At 39.9% G+C, this 21,674-nt stretch overlaps 1 protein-coding gene and 1 long non-coding RNA gene across 3 annotated transcripts in view; one reads left to right on the forward strand and one right to left on the reverse strand.

Moving 5' to 3' along the window:
• The window catches only part of TTC3 (tetratricopeptide repeat domain 3), a 150,647-nt gene that overhangs the window by 58,835 nt on the left and 70,138 nt on the right, over positions 1-21,674 (forward strand). For both annotated transcript variants that reach the window (XM_045002449.1, XM_045002450.1), the window contains exons 15-17: positions 5,283-5,340; positions 15,282-15,342; positions 18,329-18,395. In XM_045002449.1, the coding sequence (XP_044858384.1) occupies positions 5,283-5,340; positions 15,282-15,342; positions 18,329-18,395 (186 nt within the window). The remainder of the gene's footprint in view (positions 1-5,282; positions 5,341-15,281; positions 15,343-18,328; positions 18,396-21,674) is intronic.
• Positions 10,360-15,732, reverse strand: LOC123362124. Its single transcript, XR_006576349.1, has 3 exons — positions 15,603-15,732; positions 14,421-14,596; positions 10,360-10,444 (listed from the first exon to the last, which is right to left on the reverse strand). It is a non-coding gene; the product is annotated as an uncharacterized LOC123362124 (long non-coding RNA).

Here is a 21,674-nt window from a genome sequence, read left to right on the forward strand (position 1 = left end):
GCAGTATTTCCAACCTCAAGCATTCAAAAAAGTAGTTTTAATTTGTTGTCCTGTTTCTGAGTTTTCAGTGTGCATTCAGGTTACATTTTTAAACCCTTTTCTGCAACCATAAAAGCTCTGGGTAAACATCCTGGTCCAGGTGAAATCAGTGGGTGTCTTACCAGGATTTCACACCAGATACTTTTTAATATGAAACCTGAGGTTTTCATGCTTTAATGTGATTCCAGGAGCTGGGGGTTCAGTAAAACACCCAATACCGAGACAGATTTGCAATGAAGTTCAGGTGGGAAATTCCAGTTCACATCACTGGAAACAACACTGTTTGTACCTGAGCAGCAAGACCAGACATTAGATAAATTTTAGAGACTAGATAGGAAAGACTGAAAACAATCTGTAACAGGACACCTAGTATTGACTTCAGATGTAAATCACTGGCAAGTGTATTGTAAATTCCCTAGAAAGTGATACGTTAGTAACATATAGGAATAAGTAATGATGGTTGCAGAGTAAATCTCTATGTTAAGAATTTAGGCCCGGTATACTTCAGTGGGAAAAAACATGGCAGTGTAGCTGTTCCAGTACAAACCTCTAGTGTAGATGGGAATTGTAAAGGTTCAGTTTATCCTGTCTTGCAACAAGGCTACTCTTGGCTGGTACAAATCATATTACACTAGTGTGAAGTGTGTTTAAACTGTTGAAAATACACCACTGGCTACAGGGCCTGGGATAAACAAGGCCTTATTTGCTCAGCTCTCGCTAGGACAAGGGATAAAGATGTATGCTCAAACTGAATGAAACTGAACAAAAAGCTGTTAAGCTCTGAAGGCATTCTTTCCTTTTAAATTCAACTTTTCTGCCTCTTTCTGACTCCCTTTAACATTATCAGTTACTAGAAATTAGCAGGTTAGTTATGCTGCATACTAATGGAGACATGATGATTCATAATGTGGGTCTAACAGCAGTGTAAAATTACATTGGCCTACTATTTAAACGTGGAAGAAATTCTGCCTAGCAACGTGAAAACGGGTCTGGCTAGAAACAAAGCTGAGTCATTTACTGAGAAATGAAACCACATCAGAAGAGCAAAGAGTAGCAAAATAGAAAGTAAGATTGAGCAATGAATTGATTGGAACGCTCTTATTGAAAAGAGGAAGTATGATGCACAGGATAAAAGGAGGACTTGAAAGCTTCAGTTCTTACGTATTTATGGGTATACTGCCTCTTGTGAAAACATGCCATCTGTCGTTGAGCTAGGAACATCTTTGTAAAAAAGGTCAGTATACATTGTCTCCTTTAAACCGATAAATACTTTCTGTACTACTGAATTAAAAAGGAGTAATATTCTAATATAGTTTAGATAGTAAAATTAATATGAATTTGAAATTGAATGTCAATAATACATTATAGAAAGGAAACAAGTGCCTTTTGAAACTCGGTGTCCTAGAAAATGGTGTGAATTTAAAGTACTAGTATAACAGAGGAGTTTCCATTGCTTGATATGGGAGAGACACTATCTTATTTCAGATAATCAGTGTTGCAATAAACTCTGACTGTAACAAACTTTTAAATATTCTTTAAGCTACTGTTCAAAGACTTGGTATGTCTTAGGAAATTGTATAGTTGCATCCATGCAAAATGTAGATGGATAATATTTTAAACTGTCCTCTAATTGTTTTATTTAAACTACAGCTAACTATATGGAAGTGCAAATATTTGGCCTTATCATGCATACATAATATTTTGGGGGGTTTTATAGTGAGCATCGTGTGTGTGTGTGTGTGGGGGCTCTGGGGTGGCAACATTTCAGTTGCTTTAAGAACTATAATTGATTATCTGAGTTGTGTACTCAAAAGCTCAGTTATAACATTGGATTAATGTAAATTTAAAATTAAACTGCTAATATTTTTAAAGAAAAAATGGGAGAGAAATTAGTGGACATTGGGGGAAAAAAACACTTGTCAATGCACTATATGTGCTAAGAGATTCAAATTACTGTACATTGAAAGAGCAATTTCAAATTTGGCCATTCTGATTTGAGGACAATGTACAAGTCAAGCCTAATTTGAACTTTAAATTCAGGTGACTAAAAAAAAATATATAAAAAGCATATTAAAATTTTCATAGGGCATGGTATTTTTTCTTATGTAGTAAAATTCCATTTGAGCTGCTAATTTTTTTTCTTTAAAGAGAAGTTAAATTTGACTGAAGACAAATATTGGAAAAGAAAAGAGTTGTGAGGGGGAGAAGTCTGGCTGAGTTCAGAATCATGAGGAATACAGTCTTCACTCTGTTCCATAGTATGAGAACAAAGGGGTCACTCATTAATATTAAATAAGCATAGAACAGTACCACATGTATTCCTGCAAACACTGTTTAGGTTTGAAAAGAATATAAAGTACAGCATGACTCTCTGTTTGAAACAGAAAAGTCTTCAACTCGTATAATGTAAAGGATATCAGGGAAGGGAAAAAAGCACGAGTGTAGAAGGTGAACAGCACACATTTATTTGTTTCCTGGATTGGCTTTTTGAAGAAAACCTATTGTTCCCCTTAGAAGATAAGGGGTCAATATTGGTTTAATGTGCAGAGTTGGAAATTTCTCTATAAAATAAGGTGCATTATAGAATCCAGTCAAAGTTAAGAGTTTCTTAAACACTGTGGTTACTGAGCAATAATAGTGTAACTGAAGAAATTGAAGGGATGATCTAGGCTTCCCCTTTGTGTTCCCTTTGTCTCATCTACTCTCCACAAATTCAACCCCCAATTCCTCTTTCCCCTCATCCTCACCCTCCCCACTATGAGACTTGGCCTGAGGGTTGTCATACTGAAACCCTTAGATGGCTGGGGTTGCTGCCAGAGCAATGCATCTAGGAGCTGTGATGCTCAACCTCTTGGTGGTCAGTTTCCCCATTTGCCTTCCCCCTCTTAAATATCACAGAAGCCTTGGAGTGAGCAGAAAAAATATGGGGGAGCTGATACATTAGAGACTGAGGAGCACAGCCGTGCTGTTCTGACAGCTGCCCTAGCCTAAACTTTCAGTGAGGAGGTTAAGGGTATGAAGGGGGGAGCAGAACGACCCCTTGTGGACAATTTAACTTTGATTGGTCTCTACATCTTAACAGTATCTTCAGTTTTCATTTAAAAAAAAAAAAGGGAAATTTAAACCTTAGCATTTTATTAACATTTTACTGTTTTCTTTGTGTGCTTTTAAGTTTGGGTGTTTGCTTTTAGCAACCATGCAAATTAACACTTACCAGCCAAGGTAATACCTACACAACCTTACCTCTGACATGCCACATGCATACAATATCAGTATAAATTATTGTGCTTCCCCATTCCTAGCAAACAGTGAACAATTATACTACAAACAGAACACCCCTTACTAATAGCAACAAAATGTAGTAAACATTCAATATTACAACAACAACAACAAACAGCTTAAAAATGACTAAGGTTCCAAAGGCAAATGGCTCCCAAAACAAAATCACATAAACTAGAAAAGAGAATCATTCCACAGAATCATTGCCATCTCTCATGAGGCAGAGTTACAATTGTCTGGATGTCACTTTGAGACTTTGATAATTTTTTATTTCCTTACAGTAGGGATAGTGTGGGATTTCAGAGAGGGTATGTAGGTATGAGAAGGTGATGTGTATAGGTGTATGGCTTTACCCTTGCTTTCCTTGTTTTCGTTGTTTTGATTTGGGGAGTGTTTGTCCATAGCAAGCAAAAATGTTTTTATAAAGTTTTTTATATTTTTGAATTCTTGTCAATATTAATATGCAATCATGACCTCTATGCCTGTGGCACTACGAAAAGTCTTGAATTTTAGAGCCAGCCCTGAAGATCTGAGCTACCAAAAGTAGGGTGGTGTGAAACCTGCCAAATTGGTGATAAAATTAAAATCTGACTAAATATCTTCTTCCCGATACATTGTGATTGGATGTAGCTCATGTGGGCATTTAGCTGAAATACAGTACTAATAAAGCAAACTATGTAAGGTAGAAGCTTGTGTTGTGCTATTGTTTTAGATTGCCCATAAGTATTCTGCATGTTTCATTGACAGAGGCAAGTTCCAGTTGGTACCTTAAAGAGACTGCAGTCTAAATTTTAGATGTGACACAGCAAGTGGGAGTGCCAAATGGTAGGGCGAGATGAGAAAGAGGACAAAGGTTACAGTAGTGCAGTAATGCAACCGTGCTGCTTATGCAATGTGCACACAATGGTCTGTCCATCGAGCTTTTTAATTAAAAAAAAACAAAATTGGTATTATTTTTTTTCACTTGTTGTTGTAATAGAAGAAATAGTATTTAGATGAAGTGAGGTTAGTCGCCTGGCAGACTACAGCAAGGAAAGCATGACCAAGAAAGTCACAGAGATACTTGTGGAAGAAACAGATGAACAGGGCTTTGAGGCTGGCTCACTGGTAGAGTGGAAGGGGTGGATGGAGGTTATGATATTGGAACAAATATTTAGGTCCTGACCCTGCAAACGCTTCCATATGGATTGACTGCATAGATATGTGGGGCCCCATGGACATTAGTGGGTTTGTTCCCACATAGAACAGCTTGTAGGACTGGTGCCTTAGTTAGCTATCTATACTCTAATGCAGGGGTGGCCAACCTGTGGCTCCAGAGCCGCATGTAGCTCTTCAGAAGTTAATATGCGGCTCCTTCCATAGGCACTGACTCTGGGGCTGGAGCTATAGGCACCAACTTTGCAATGCTCACTGTTCAACCCCTGCCTCTGCCACAGGCCCTGTCCCCACTTCTCCCTTTTCCACAAGGTCCTGCCCCTTCCCGCCCCCTTCCCCGAGCCTGCCATACCCTCACTCTTCTCCTTACTCCCCCGAGCCTCCTGCGTGAGGCACAGGGAGGAAGGGGAGGTGCTGATCCATTGGATGGCTGGCAGGCGGGACGGGGGAGCTGATGGGGACTGCTGACATAATACTGTGGCTCTTTGGCAATGTAGATTGGCAAATTCTGGCAGCTCCTCAGGTGCAGATTGGCCACCCCTGCTCTAATATATTTATAGTGAATGAGAACATAAGTGAGTTACTTTTACTCACCAAAGTTGATCTCTTCTAATTTTACTTTTTTTAAATAAATTTGTCCCTATTTTAGTGCTTTTGACTGTTGATACCATAACCTATTTTTAATATTTTATTTCTTCAGATAATACTTAGTTATCTGTAGCGTAAACATCGTTCTAATATGTCATTGGAACTTAATATTTATCTAACATGTTTTCTGTGAAAAATCTAATTTGTTTATTTGTTGTTAGGTGTCTACTGATGCTATAAGTGCAAAAAATAAAGACTGGTCTTCAGTGCTTCCATCAGGTGAGTTAATTTTTAATTGCCTGAGTTAGCTCTAAAAGTAACGGAAATTTAATTAGGGTGTGTTTTTCTTCTCTCTCCCCACCCCCTTTAAGTAACTGTGCCACTCAAACAGACTTCAAAATATTGTATTCCTAAATCTCAGTAAACTGTCATTTGTCTTATATTTTCTCCCATTAATTGTCATACTGCTCTCCTTATCCAGCTGTCCCCTTCCTGTTTTATTCATCCATTGTTAATTAAATTTTACTCATCAGTATGCATTTGGAATTGAAAGTGGAACTAAACAGACCAACGTAAATGAGTCAGGTCTTTAGACTATCCCTTTGGACAGGAGATGGATCACTTGGTGATTACCTGTTCTGGTCATTTCTTCTGAAGCAGTGGTTCTCAATCTTTCCAGACTACTGTACCTTTTTCAGAAGTCTGATTTGTCTTGTGTACTCCCAAGTTTCACCTCACTTAAAAACTACACCTCTACCTCGATATAACGCTGTCCTGGGGAGGCAAAAAATCTTACTGCGTTATAGGTGAAACCACATTATATCAAACTTGCTTTGATCCACCGGAGTGCACAGCCCCTCCCACCCCGCCGAGCACTGCTTTACCCCCATTATATCCGAATTTGTATTATATCGGGTCGCGTTATATCAGGTTAGAAGTGTACTTGCTTACAAAATCAGTCATAAGAATACAAAAGTGTCACAGCACACAATTACCGAAAAATTGCTTACTTTCTCATTTTTACCATATAATTATAAAATACATCAATTGGAATATAAATACTGTAGTCACATTTCAGTGTATAGTATATAGAGCAATATAAACAAGTCATTGTCTGTGTGAAATTTTACTGTACTGACCTCAGTAGTGCTTTTTCAGTAGCCTGTTGTAAAACTAGGAAATATCTAGATGAGTTGACGTACCCCCTGGAAGACCTCTGCATACCCCTACGGGTACGTTTACCCTGGTTGAGAACCACTGCTCTGAAAAACCTGGCATTGACCTCTGCTGGAAGACAGGATATTGGGCTAGATGGGCCTTTGGTCTGACCCAGTACAGCTGTTGTTATGTTTGGTCCAAGATTAGAATGCACCATTTTTCTTAGCGTGCATGTATAGCTTTAAGATACATAATGATTTCAAGATACATAATTTACTAATCAATACCAAAATCAAAGCCCAACATAATTTAAAAAAAAAAATTGTAATTGGGGAGAAAAAGCACTTTAAGCTGTAGCGGTTTCCATGTCTCTCCCCTCCCCCCCCCACAAAAAAAAACCCTTAGTTGTTTTTGAGTTTAGACAATATAAAAAGGTATGATGCAATTCAGTGTTTTATATTTACTTGCCACATAAACACTGAGGCATAGCTCCACTAAACTCTTTTTTTTTTCTGTATATTGGAATGAGGCAGGTTACTAAATGAAGAGTAATGTCAGAATAAAGACACTGCATATAGGTGGAGGAAAAAGTAGAGAAATTGAGGAATAGAGGATGTTCATGTAACTGTCAGTAGCTGGCTGTTTTGAGGTCCAGAAATGTTTCATCTTATAATTATTTTGGGCAAATCTGGCTTCCATTTGGAGTAAATTAGAAGTTAAACAATCAAGGGACTCAGTGTGTATAGAACACATAGCTCTCTAGTACTGACCCCATACACACTAGCAGTCACTATCCATTCCTTATAGATTCCATAAGTTTTTGGATAAGAACTTGAGTTTCTTGCACAAACGAAAAAAAAAAAATCTCTTTCTAGAGGATCATCCCCATCAGAGGGGCATGTCGGGGTGAGGCTTCTGTTTCTGTGCCAAAGATGGAGATTTTAAGAGTTATGTAATTGTCCTCTTCAAAAAGAGTCTGCTTTTCCTAAATGTAGTTAACAGTGTTGATATTTCCTGGTAACAATTGTAAGTGGTTGAGGAGGCATGAGAGTTACTCTTTGCAATCAGAGCTTGTTCTTGTTTAAAACAGTTATATAGAATTGCAAACATTCCTGGTTGCTGAGTGAAGTGTGTGTTTATAATATGAGGGCTTGTTCCTGCAAGGCACTGAGCCCTCTAGCCTGAAGAAGCAAAAGGTAAATACATGCTGCTTCTTTAAGTAGTGTCCCTGTGTGTGCTCCGTTATAGGTGTGCACAGCTCCTCGCCCGCTACTACGCTACGAGGCTAGCCAGCATGCATGGTCATTTCCCGTTCACGGATCATTAACACTCCATGGATTTGCAAATTTAGCTTCACTTGAAGCTTTTTTTTCTTTAAGTACTTTTGGTTTTTCAGTTGCCCCTGCCAAAAAAAAAAAAAAAAGATAAGGAAAAAGAAAGGAAGAAAGGGTTTGCTTCCCAGCAATCCTGGGACCTCCTGGACAAGGTTATGACTGGCTCTCCAGGCTTCAAGAAGAGTCTGACCTGCAAGGAGTCCATCCCAGAAACAGAGGGACACTTGAAGTGCATTCGCTGCTTGGGGGAACAGCACAATCCACAAAGGTGTGGTTTATGCCAGCAGCTAAAACCCAAGTCCAAGAAGGACTGAGAATTGAAGCTTAAACTCCTGCTCATGGAGTCGGCCCTTCAACTGACTGCAACCTTTTATGTCAAAGGCAGGTGATTCCAAGGAGACAAGCCACTCACTCAAGACCTTTAAGAAAAGGTCTGAGTCCCCGCAGAGAACCCAGATTGAGCTGGAAATGTTCCCCAGCTCCATCCATATCATTGGTACTATCAGCACCAAAGCTGAGTAGACCAACTACTCAGGGCTCAGAAGGTACTGAGCCTACAGAGCAAGTCGGTCAGCCCAAAGACCTGATAGGCATCGGCAAGGAAGCTCCATTATCGAGAGGGTGTGAAAACCATAAAAAATCCACCTTGCGGGAGGCCACATCATCACGTCAACGGCACCAACACTGGTGCACATGGCATGGGTGGACCATTTGGTCAGGCCCACATTGCTGTCTCGGTCAGTACAAGCCAATCAGCAATGACAGCTACTTGGCACCAATGCTCTCTTCACCGACAGAATTCTGGTACACATATGGCGTCTCCATATCTGATGTACGGGACTCACCTATACTCAGCACCATAGCCCCAGTACCGAGCTCCCCCAGGGCATTGGAATTGATGGCCTCTCTGTGCTGTGCACCGCCCTTCTACTCAGAGGGGTCGAAGAGTGAGCAGAGGACCTGGTTTCCCAACGCTCCTCATACCCGCCATATGGGTCTCAACTCCAGCATGCGCAACAGGTATACTGCCTGCTAGCCCCTCAATCTTCATACAGTCAGGGAGTCAGGCCCTTAGGCAGGGGCTGAGTCAGCAGTTCAATAGCAGCCCAGGCTCTAAGTCAGGGCGAGGCGGCAAGCAAACAGTCAGAGACTAAGGCCTTTAGGCAGGGGCTGAGTCAGCAGTTCAGTAGCAGCCCAGGCCCAGGTCAGGGCGGGGTAGCAAACAAACAGTCAGAGACTCAGGCCAGAATTACGGGAAGTTAAATTCTTTTATTGATCAGCTGCCAGATTCTCATAAAAAACAAATTCTCAGCCATACTCAGCGAGGGCCAACTGGTAGCGAAGACGTCCCTCCAATCTAGATTTGGCAGGTATGGCAATGTGCTTGATTTCCACTGCAGTGGTTATGAGAAGGGCTTCGTGGCTGCAGTCTTCAGGTTTCCCCAAAGAGGTCCAGGTGACAGTGGAGGACCTCTCCTGTGAGGGAATGAAGCTGTTCGCTGAGAAGACGGATGCATCCCTTCACACACTGAAGGATTCTTCGGTGACCCTCCACTCATTGGGAATTTACACTCCAGCCTACAAGAGGAAGCATAGCCCTCAGCCACAATTTAAGCCCTTTTCATCGCAATATATGCCTCAGTAGCAATTGCAGAGGCCTTATGAACCTCAAAGGAAGAAATTGAGGTTCCCTAAGCGGAAGGAGTCGGGATCACAAACTACTTCGTCACAGCCATCAATATCCAAATGGTAGTGTTGATGGGTTGGTTGAGGTGCCCGTAGAACTCTCTCTCTACTACCACACACTGGGAAATTCCTCTCCTCCTTTCAGAGATCGCCTCTTCCCATTCCACAGTACCTGGGAACGGATAACCTCCAACAAGTGGGTGTTTGAAATTGTCCAGAAGGGATATGCAATCCACTTCTCCTCCTGTCCTCCTCCCAAATACCCTTCCCCCATCCCTCTTCAGGAACCCTTCTCACAAGAGACTACTACACCAAGAAGTGAACCATGTGAGCTGTAGAGCCTCTACCCACACATCTCAGGGTCAAAAGGCTTCTATTCTTGCTACTTTCTGATACCAAAGAAAAAGGGAGGTTGGAGACCTCATAGAAAGGGGAGTGTACGTCAATGGTCATACAACACAGGGCCAATGGTCCCCAGCAGAGACATGCCTTCACATGAATCTGCTTGAGCTCAGAGTGGTCAGAAACTCATACATCCATTTCCTTCTGCTGATTAAGGGTATGCATACAAAGGTCACGATGGAATGTATGTACCACATAAACTGACAGGGAGGCGCTTGGTCTCACTCCCTGTATATGGAAGCACTGAAGTTAATGGAACTGGTGCATTTAAAAAAACATTCTGATAGCAGCAGCCTATCTACCAGGAATACACAACATGACGGCAAATAGTCTCAGCCAAAATTCCTGCACAACCACGAATGGGAAATAGAGGTGACAACCCTACACAACATTTTTCAGCAATGGGGTACGCCAGTAATAGACTTGTTTGTGACTCCCCAGAACAAGAAATGTCCCCAGTACTGCTCCAGAGCGGGGATTGGGCATCATTCTTCGGGAAATGCATTTCTCCTTCCTTGGGATGAAGGCCTCCTGTATGCCTTTTCCCCTATTTCCTCTACTGATGGAAGTTCCTGTTGAAGGTAAAGAAGGACAAGGCGAACATCATTCTGCTTGCCCCTACTTGGCCAAGGAACATGTGGTATCCTTGCCTGTCGCAGCTGGCAGTTTGTTGACCAATGAGCCTTCCGGTCACTCCTCACCTCTTGTCGCAGAACGAGGGGTGCACTCTCCATCCCAACTTATGGACCTTGCGACTCAAAGCATGGCTCCTTCATGGTTCCAGCACATAGAGGCATCTTGCTCTGAGGAGGTAAAAGAGGTGCTATTGCACAGTAGAAAGGGTACTCATTGCACCTATCTCCAGAAGTGGAAGATGTTTCAGATCTGGTGCCAACCCAGAGGCATCACCCCTGCTATGTCTACCCTGCCATTTCTATTAGACTATCTATTATCCTTAAAGAAATCAGGCCTTTCTACTAGCTCACTGAAGGTCCATCTAGTGGTGATTGCAACCTTTCACCAACAGTAAGAAGTCTACTTCTTCTCCCACCCAACTATGAAGAGGTGTCTCAAAGGCATAGCAAACATCTTCCCGCAACCTAAACACCCCCATTCCTCAATCTAGTTTTAAAAGGGCTGACTAGACCACTGTTTGAACCTATGGCCACTTTCTCACTAACTCACCTCTCCATGAAGACAGTGTTCCTTATTTGCCATCTCTTCGGCCAGAAGGATAGGGGAAATAGGGGGCTGATGGTGTAGGAATGGATCTTTATTGGCCTACGGCTGGCAGATTGTTACCGGTACCAGTGAAAATTCGGATACAGTTTTTGCTGAATGCAAAGCAATTTATTTGAGAGAACCACACAAGCAGTAAAAGGTTATACAATACATCTTCTTAATAAGCCTCAATTCCCCAAGCATAAACCCTCAGTAACTATATTGGCCCCATGAACCCTTGAACCAATCATTTCTGGCCCCACCCTGGAGCCCGCATCCCATTTAGAGCCTTCAACCCATCCCACTCCCCAACCGCCTGTCCCAACCCAGTGAAAGTGAGTGAGGGTGGGGGAGAACGAGCCACTGAGGGAGGGGGGGAATGTAGTGAGCGGGGCCTTGGAGAAGGGACAGGGCAAGGCAGGGAAGGGACAGGGCTAGGGTGTTCGGTTTTGTGCCAGTAGAAAGTTGGCAACCCTACTCAGGAGTCACCTACAGTAGAACACTGATAGGAACATACATCTCAAAGAACCATAATTACTGCACCAGGTGAGTAACTTCTTAAGTGCTTAAGCACAAAAGTAGTCCTGTTGAAACTACACATGCTTAAACGCTTCTGCTGAATTGGAGCCAGAGTAAAGAGCACCATGCAAGACTGAATCCTAAAACCAGAAGTGGGTACAACACAAAACAATATGAGAGAGAGAGAGAGAGTGTGTGTGTGTGTGAGAGAGATATAATATGTAAAGTACTAGGAAGAAAGAAGATATTGAAGCCGGAAAAGGTAGAAAGGGACAAGTCTGGACAAGTCTGGGAGTAGTGAAGAGACGTGATGTAGTAGGATTATAGGGAAGAGATGTTAGCTGGCATAGAATTGTGAAGTATTGCAAGGACTTAATGCAGAAAGATCCTATAAGGCAGTAAAGAGATCTATGAAGGGGGAAAATCATGGTCAGGAGGAAAATAATATTGACAGCTGTATTTGGATAGTCTGGAGGGGCAAAATCTGAGTATCAAGAAGGCTAAGGAGGCTTTTGTAATAGCTGAGGCAAGAGAGGCCCAAGGCATGAACCTGGGTGCTGTTGAGAGAAAAGGTTAACCCATTTTAGAGATGTTGCAGAAGAAATAATGGGGTCTAGTGAAGGATTGAGTGTTTGGGGGAGAGAGAACACACTAAGGCTAAGCAGATAATAGGGCTGTGAATTGCTGTTCCTTAATATGAATTTCTTAGAAAATGTGCCTAGCTTTTCATTCTGTGCTCTTTAGAGTTTTTAGGGGGTTTTGTTTTTTGTTTTTTTCCTTGTCTCTCTAGTACAAGATATTCTTTGTGTTAATACTGATTTTGGAGGAAGTATTTAGCTTGGCCTTGATTTGGCAGGAGGAGTTACAGATTTTAGGTGGGTGGAGGGACTGAGTATTCTTTTCCGGGTTCTTTGTTCAGTGAAGAGCTGTGGCTTGTGGGAGATTTTATATAGGACCCTTGTGCCTCCATTTCTTTTAAATTTGCATTTGGCTTCTTTTCTTTTCAGTGTTGTTTACATGTATTTTTTTGAGTGTGTTTGTCTTTCTGTAGTATATTTTTGTTCATTCCTAATGGCACTCCCTGTCAGAGTTAGTGTTACTTCTGGTAAAGCTTTAAAGTGTTTCAGGGGTAAGTGCTTTTTCATTTACATTTGAATATGTTCCCCTATGGATATGTTAAATAAACTTCAGCAGAGGTTTTTTTTGTAGTTTTTGTATTTTAAGAACAAATTGAGATAATAAGTAAGTATTAATACTCTCAATTAAGCAGTGGTTGATCTGGATGATCAGTGGAAGGGGAGGCTTATATTACACAATGGAGCAAGTTGTTTTCCTTTTAATTGTTGTCTTTTATATTTTAAATATGAAATGCATTGAAGATAAAATAGAATCATACCAATTGGAATGTTTTTTTCCTTTTTTGGACTTAAGTTTGTGTTGCACTTAATATTGTGGTGGTCTTTTCTATATATGCTTTTTAAACATTAGAAGAAGATGGGTCATTACAAACTAATTAGGCAATTAGCAGGACAAAGATACAAAAACTGTTTTAATGGGGTTTTGGTTATGTTTTTTTAAGTTTGTTTGCATGCAATATCAGTTTCTTAAAAGAAAACTCCAGTGTAATAATGAAAAGAGAATTTAATCTGTACATTAAAATGCTAAAATCAGGATATACATAAAACACTGTTTCAGACAGGCTCTCACTTGCTAGTTTCCCACAGGCTACAAGTATGAGGAAACTCTTGTGCATTATTATTTCTAAGTGCCACAATCAGTAAATATTTGAACCTGCACAGTGCAGAGCTCCCACAGACATCTTAACTTCAGGCTCCTATTTTTTTAAAAGGTTTTGGTTTATTTATTCTAAAGTTAATAATTATTTTATTAATATATTGAAAGTCTAAGTAACTTTTCATTGTTAACACTGAGGTAATTTTTGTTTTGAAGTGACAAAGATTTTATGCCACTAAGAAGTTGTTAATAAAAATATTAGTCCCAGATGCTGCAAACATTTATGCATATGTTTAACTTTTAAGTACATAAATAGTCCCATGGGACTATTCATATGACTACAGTGGTGTACTGATTTGAGTATTTGTAGAATCCTGACCTTAATTTTCATATGTTGTTTTTTTTTTACCTATAGCACTTGTATTAAATTCATATAAAAGATGCCACTAATGTATAATATATTCATTATACATTTTCATCTAAAGTTGCCGGAGCACATATTTTCAAATGAGTTTTACAGCACCTCAGCCTAATTTAAATCAGTGATTTAAAAAAATCCTCCTGGAGTACTTTAGTGAGTCAGAATAAAGTCTGTCCTCGCATTTGCTAAGCCTTTTATCCAGTTGTGATCAATCATCCTTTTTTTTTTTTTAAGGAGGAAACCCTGATTTTTATAACTTAACATGTCATGAAGAACCCTGGCAAAATCCAGCACTCACCAAATCTATAACTAAAACATTGTCAACTATTAATTGTCTATTTAGGAGTCCCAAAACATAATTTTGCTTACACAGATAATCAGAACTTCTGATCATGGACTGGTGAAAGGTTTAGCAGCAAAATAATTGACTGTCTCATAAAGTTTTCATTTAAAATCTACTAAAAATTCAAAACAAAAATAAAAATGTTAAAAATTGAATTTTGGCTTAATTATAAACACACGTTCAAACTTCCAATCTTACATTTCATTTCCTTCCATCTCCAGGCAAGTAAGTGAGCAAAAATACTTTTCCAGTCAGTGATTTCACTTCTTATTTTCAGCAGACCAGAATAGATATCAAAATACTTCTAAATTTTTTTTTCATTTTGTTGCATTTTCATTATGTTGTGCTTTTACCTATAGCATTTGTACTAAATTAATATAAAAATGCCACTAATATATAGTATATTCATTACACATTTTACAATTATTTTAAAATTATATCTTTAAATTACCACAGGAACCAACCCATTGAGTAATCATCACAATATTAAGATATGTGAAGTACTAGAATTAATTACTGGAGTTTGACTTCAGTCACTTACCTGCACTGGAGACAATGGTATCACCTCACAGATTACTGGGTTTCTAAAACACGGGCTCAACAATGATGTGTTCAACAATATGTTTTCTGTGGCTATTGATCTTCTGAATCTTTCAAGCATTTGCACGTTATACAGCCCCAGAGCTTAATATTGGTCTAAGTCAAAGATCTGCAGTCCTAAAGCCAAAAAAAAATAGATCTCTTTTACAGTTGCCTGATATGATGTACTAGAGAGGAAGAAACTTTGTCATGAATTCTCCTCACCCATAGAACATTACAGCATGGACTGGCATAGGTAGAGAAAATGATTTATTTAGATTGGGTATACTGGAGTGTTTATTCTCTCAATTTCTTTTCCCTCTCAATGTAAAGCCAGTCATTTGAACAGTATAAGTCTGTTCAGCAAGGTATTCTTTAAGTATTGTGGCTAAATACAGCAAATTGAAATTATAATATGTTACAATAAGGCCCATATTGATATTTTAATCCTTCAAAAAATTAGACAATGTCAACTGGAATTTTTCAAAATGAAATAATTTTTAGCTTGTTGCTGATATAACCTCCTTTATAATATGTGATTGTTTAAAAAAATGTTTCTTAAAACAATTGTATGGGGTTTTCTTAATTATAAGGGTCTTCTAGGAAGGGAGAAATTGTACACAAAGTGGTGGTAAATTTCCAAAGTAAACAAATTGGATAAAGAAAGTGATATTTTTATTAATTTCTTTCAGTTACATTATTCTGAGATATTTGTAACTGTTGGAGGTACAAAATTTTCAGACAAAATGTGATTTTTTGAGTTGGTGTCCTTTTAAGTGAATGTTTTCTTCAGTTGGTTCAAAATGTTATTTTTATGTAACAGGAGAGAATCACCAAAATAAAGGAAAACTAAAGAACAAAACCAGTGATTCTGAAAAGACGAGGTAAGAAGTAGATATTTTATCACTTTAGTAACTTTACATGGTGAAAATCTTTGGAAGACCATTAGTGAAACTTTCACTGTTCCTATTTTTATATATTCTTGAAAGAACAAATTTTCACATGAGGAAGGCATTCAGATATATTGGATAAAAACTCTCATTGACATGTTGGAGACTTCAACATTGTGTGCGCTCCTTGCTAATAAATAAGCTGTTCATATTTTTTTTTTTAAAAGTGGTTGACCAGTAATGATGGTTCTCACCTTTTTTTGATTCTGTATACAAGTCTATAATATTGAATTTGACATCACAGTTGTTTCAGTAGCAGTAGATGGTTGTCATAAGCACAAGTTTATGATTTCCTTGAAGGTCCAAGAAGAAGAAACTAAGCTGTAGAAGGAAGAGCCATGATTAAAAATTAGATCTTCAATGACAAAAGGAACCCAGAAAAACAGGACCATATAAATATTATGTCAATGTTCTCACTGCTAAATTTGCTCAATTTTTCTCCTTCAACGGTTTTTCTGTAGTAGTCTTATAATAAGTATCTAAAATCATGTCTTAATAGTTATTCATTAACATTTGTATGTAAGTGAATGCTCTAAATGAGTTTGCTACTTCACAAGTAGGCTTGCCAACTTTCTAATTGAACAAAATTAAACACTGTTGCCCCTCCCCCTTCCCTGAGGCTCTGCCATGAGGCCCTGCCCCCCACTCACTCCATCCTTCCTCCCTCTGTTGCTTACTCTCCCCCACCTTCACTCACCCATTTTCACTGGGTTGGAGCAGAGAGTTGGGGTGAGGGCTCAGGCTGGCGGTGTAGGCTCCAGGCTGGGGCCAGAAATGAAGGGTTCAGGGTGTGGGAGGGGGCTCTAGGCTGGGGCAGAGGATTGGGGTGCAGGGGGGTGAGGGCTCTGGACTGGGGGGTGTGGGCTCCAGGGTGGAGCCAGAAATGAGGGGTTTAGGATGCGGGAGGGTGCTCTGAGTTGGGACAGGGGATTGGGATACCGGTTCTGGGAGGGAGTTTGCATGTGGGAGGGAGCTCAGGGCTGGAACAGGGGATGTAGGGTGCAGGCTCCAAGAAGGGGCTCAGAGCTTGGGTAGGGGGTTGGGGGACAGGAGGGAGTAAGGAGTGCGGGTTCTGGGTGGTGCTTACTTTGAGCAGCTCCCCGGAAGCGGCAACATGTCTCTCCGCTTCGAGGCGTAGCCAGGCGGCTCTGCGCAGTGCGCACTGCCCCCGCCCTCAGGCACCAGCCCTGCAGCTCCCATTGGCCAGGAGCCACGCAGAGCCAGGTAGGGATCCTGCCTTAGCCCTGCTGCGCTGTCGACTGGACTTTTAACGGCAGCCAGGGTCCCTTTTCGAGTGGGTGTTACGGTCGAAAACCGGACACCTGGCAACCCTATTCACAAGGCATAGAAGTTATTGTAAAAAACAGATTGGTAAAAAAGAAAAGTAATAGCAGAATTGCTAATTATAACACATTTGTATAGGTTCAAAGGTATTGAGATGCTAGTGTTACAATCACCAGAGAAATGTCTATAAACAAATGACAAAAAATAGTATGCATGTGGGAGAGGGGGAATACAAACAAACCCAAATCACTGTTTGTATAACCATCTTGTACCGCATAGCTGTTTACTTCTGCTGAAGGGGTTTCTTGATTATAGTAAATGCATTACTGAAATTAAGATGAGCCTGTAGTTATTAGAGTAGATCTTACCTTGAAAAATAATTATCATAAAAGTCATAAAATAATTATTACAACTTCTAAGAATAGTACATGGGCCATAACATTTTGTTAAGTTTGTATTAAGGCTGTCAGTTTGCTGTTTTTACCTCTCCAGATAATTAGACGTGTGATCAAAGATAGGTATTCAAAGATCCTTTGATAGAGAACTGTGTCTAGGCACAGCAGATTTTTTTGGTTTGCTTTTCAGCTGTAACAAATTATAACTATTGTGATAAAGAATATCAGTTTTTAAGATGATAAAATGATTGGCAAGCTATTGGTGGCTGAATATATAATCTGTCATTCTCACAGCCAGAAACAAATTTGATATGGAGTTAGTCAGTCACCAAAGTATGAAACCCTACCAGGCCATTTTGAAGTCACTTTTCAGAGCTGAACTACATTTGAATTAAGTTTACAGGTCCAGAGAGTTGTCTAAATTTCTTTAATTACTACATCTGTCATGGAGAGGCTGCACTGTTTGAAGTTTTTGTATTGTTCAGAGGCCATTTGCAATTTTATAAATAAATGCATAATTAGAAAATTCTTGTTAAGAAAATGTGTTGATGCCATTACTTAATCACAGTCTACTTTTATATCTTTGTGGCTGTTGCTGTGAAAAGTCTATGGAGCCTAGCCATAACAATGAACGTGTTTATTGTGCAGTCTAGGATACCATGGATCTCAAATTAATTAGTGAATTAAAATTTAGCCACACCAGCATAATGGCTAAATGGTGTGGCTAAATGATCATATCATTTTCAAGGTCCCCTCACACTTGCTCTACTGTATACAACAGACACATTCCTTCCTAGAAATCTCCAGTTTCTTAGCACACAATCTTTAGGACACTTCTCATGTGCTGGGTGCTTGCTTCCCTTGAACATGGGGCAGAGATGAATGTCTAATCAAATGTCTTTAGAAGTGGGGAGGATGCTTCTCAGCACGGGTAGAGAGACGCACGTTAGCTATGCTGGAGCTAGTGCACTAAAAATAGCAGAGTGGCTCAGGTGGCTAGCCCGATGCCCTGTCCTTGATGCTGCAGTCACACTGTTATTATGTGTTAGCTTGAACAGAGCTTGTGCATATCTGTCTACCTGCTCTGGGAAGCACCCTCCCAGTTGCTGTGCAGGCATACCCCATATGGCTACATATGCAAAGGAATTTCTTCACCCTTTGAAGAATGGAGTATATAAAATGTATGTGTACAAATTCCAATTTAAAAATTGCACTGATGCTAATACTGTCTTTAATTGTAGAGATCATCTGAGTTTGAAGATCGATTCTAAAAACATCCAGGATAACCTCTGTAGTGCTATCCGACAGGTAAATGAAGGAAACAACTGAAAACACTAGGATCTTAGTTGAAAAAACTTTTCATGTCTCTGTTTGAATAAATCATGTTATCTTGGCAATGACATTACTTAAGTATTAAAAAAATAAAAGAATGGCATTTAAATAACATGTTGAGGCAGCCCAGGATTTAAGTACACATCTATCAGACAAACATAAACTTCTGAACGGGGCTATGTATACTCTGTGGTACAATAGGACCAAATTAAACACCATCAGCCCCTACATTCTGCTGCAGTGTTAATTTATTGTGTTGCTAATCAAGTGCAGATTAGGACTTTTTAATGAAAGTTTACAATTAAGTAAGTATCAGCTGTGGAAAAGTACCTCTTAGGTGAACATCTTGAAAAATATTACATATTTTGTACATCATAGAGGCTGTCCAATGATCCTCCAAAAATATCCAAACTCAAGAGACACAAATCTACTTTTAAGGACGTTGGCATGGTTGTCTTTGGGCCATGAGTCCTAAGAGAGACATTTATGTCACCAATTTACAGAAAATTCAATACAAGAACCACAGTAATAATAATAATAATAACAATAACAACAACAACAACATAAATTGACAACCAGTCACTCAAAGATCAGGAAAATAAATACAATTTCAGACTTATGACAAATTTCACGATCAGCATTCTCTCCATTCTGTCCTAAGAGTAGATGAATGGTCTTATTTTTTTTTTTTTTTGCAAATACGGCAATTTTAGTAACCATTTTGTTTTGGAATTCAGCTATGGTTTTTGCAGCTTGACTTCTGAAATTTGAATTTTTGTGGATGAAAGTTAACCTAAAATTCATCAAGATAAAACTTTTGAAATTTAAAATGTTCTGTAAGGCCCCAATGTTTGGCACGGGCTATTCTCAGCACAGAATGAGATGATGTTAACATGGATTTGACCAGATCATTACTTTGAAATCTCATTTCAGTGGTACCAACAAGACTAGTTAGATTTGGCTTTTGTTTTCACTTCATTTAAATGTTTAATGTTTGGGTGAAACATTAATATTTAGAAAATTACTTCAAACATTACAGTCATAACTTTTTAATTTCTACTTTAAAGAAGCTGAAAATAAAACAATTTTATGTACTGAAAACTAATTTTAGGTATGACTTAGGAGATCATTATAGCATGTGTAATAGTGAATTTATTTAGTATTCAGCTTGTTATAACATGTTTTTAATGTATTAATTTGGATTTATGTAAATAGGAAAAAGGGGACCTATTGATACACTCTAGCACCCTTGACAACGCTTAAAAATACACCAAAATAATACCTAAGCGTAATTAAAATAGAGCAGTATAATTCAGTATAACACACTATCAGGAAATTGGGCAGCTTAGATCTTAAGTCGTCATCCTCTGTCCAATATTTTCCCACTTTTATAATTCCTTTCCAACCCCCAACCCTATCTTCCATTTCCTGGAGAGACAATGATGAGCTTTATTTTTTTTAATTTAAATTATTTCATATCTTAAAAGAAAATGAGTGAAAGCTTATAAAACAGGTCTGCCTGACACAGCAACAATGAGGTATTATGGTCTGTGTGCATATACATACTGTAACAGACCCAGGCCAGTGGGGTACAGGAGTCTGGTAGAGGGCAAATATACTGGTCACTGGATTGAGTAGTTTTCTGTTCTCTGAGTGACCAGAGCAGGGGCTGCACTAGAGTAATCAGGAACCTGCTAGAACTAATTAAGGCAGACAGGCTGATTAGATCACCTGCAGCCAATCAAGGCAGGCTAATCAGGGGACCTGGGTTTAAAAAGGAGCTCTCTCCAGTCAGGGAGGGGGGAGCTAGAGGAGAGGAAGTGTGTGAGAGGAGCTGGGAGCAAGAGGCACAAGGAGCTGAGAGTGAGAGGATATGCTGCTGGAGGACTAAGGAGCACAAGCGTTATCAGACACCAGGAGGAAGGTCCTGTGGTGAGGATAAAGAAGGTGTTTGGAGGAGGCCATGGGGAAGTAGCCCAGGGAGTTGTAGCTGTCATGCAGCTGTTACAGGAGGCACTATAGACAGCTGCAATCCACAGGGCCCTGGGCTGGAACCTGGAGTAGAGGGCGGGTTCCCCCCAAACCTCCCAACTCCTGATCAGACACAGGAGGAGTTGACCCAGACTGTGGGGAAGATCACTGAGGTGAGCAAAATCTGCCAATAAGCGCAGGACCCACCAAGGTAGAGGAGGAACTTTGTCACAGTACATGTACAGCCTTGTTTGTGAGTTGTAAAAATCCTTATGCAGTCTTCTTTAACAAGTAATTGATATCTATTTTTCCTTAATTACTTGTTCAAAATACTAAGGCCCCTATCCTGCAACTACTTGTGCTTGGAGGACTTCTGCAGAACAGTCCATTGTGGTTCACAGCATAGTATCAGAGCCTAAGATATTAGACCACTTCATGAACTAATGACTTCTGTGTTTATCTCATTTATACAGCAACTTTAGAGTAGTAACAAGCTAATACAATACCCAAGATATTTCAGCATTAAATATAAAAGAAGACCAAAAGTAAAAATATATAGACCAGGGAGAGAGAAAATGTTTTCAAATTGCTTTATTGTTTTAGAAAAATGAGTGAGTGTAAGGTGAAAAAATATAGGAACTCTGCTTTTAGATGGTAAAAGTGCTGAGGAGCAGACTCTTAAACCATGGTGATGAAATCATGTGATGGCAGCAAGGAGTTGAGATTTAGAGAGAGTAAGGTCTTGTCTACACTACAAAGTTTTGTTGGTAAAAGCTGCCTTTTGCTGAGAAAATACGGACACTGTACACATTACAAAGCTACTTTTGGCGGCGAAACTCTGCTGTTTTGCAGACAAAAGCACCTCAGCGAGAGGCATAAAGGTTTTTTCAGCAAAGTTAAAGCAACGAAGGGTCAGTGTAGACACTGCTGTTTGTTTTGTTGACATAACTGGCTTCCACCAGTATTCCACAATGCCTGCTTGACCGCTCTGCTCACTGTTTTGGATCTCTGCTGCTCTGCAGGCATGCGCTCCTTCCCTTTCAAAACTCTGGGAAGTATCTGACAGCTCAGCCTGCTGCTCTGCTCAGTTTGGGGAACAAAGAGCAAATCATTAGCGCGGAATGCTCCTGTTCTGCCCTGCACTGGGACCACAGCGGCAGGCAGACTGCTGCTGCAGGGAGCAGGGGGGGATGATGGATGACTGCTGTGCTGCTTTGACATTCTTCAGCATGGAGAGCTCACAGAGCTGCTCAGGATGCCGCTCCTGGCAGCTGAGGAGGCTGT

Source organism: Mauremys mutica, chromosome 1 (genome assembly GCF_020497125.1).
Source record: "Mauremys mutica isolate MM-2020 ecotype Southern chromosome 1, ASM2049712v1, whole genome shotgun sequence".
Taxonomy (NCBI): Eukaryota; Metazoa; Chordata; order Testudines; family Geoemydidae; genus Mauremys; species Mauremys mutica.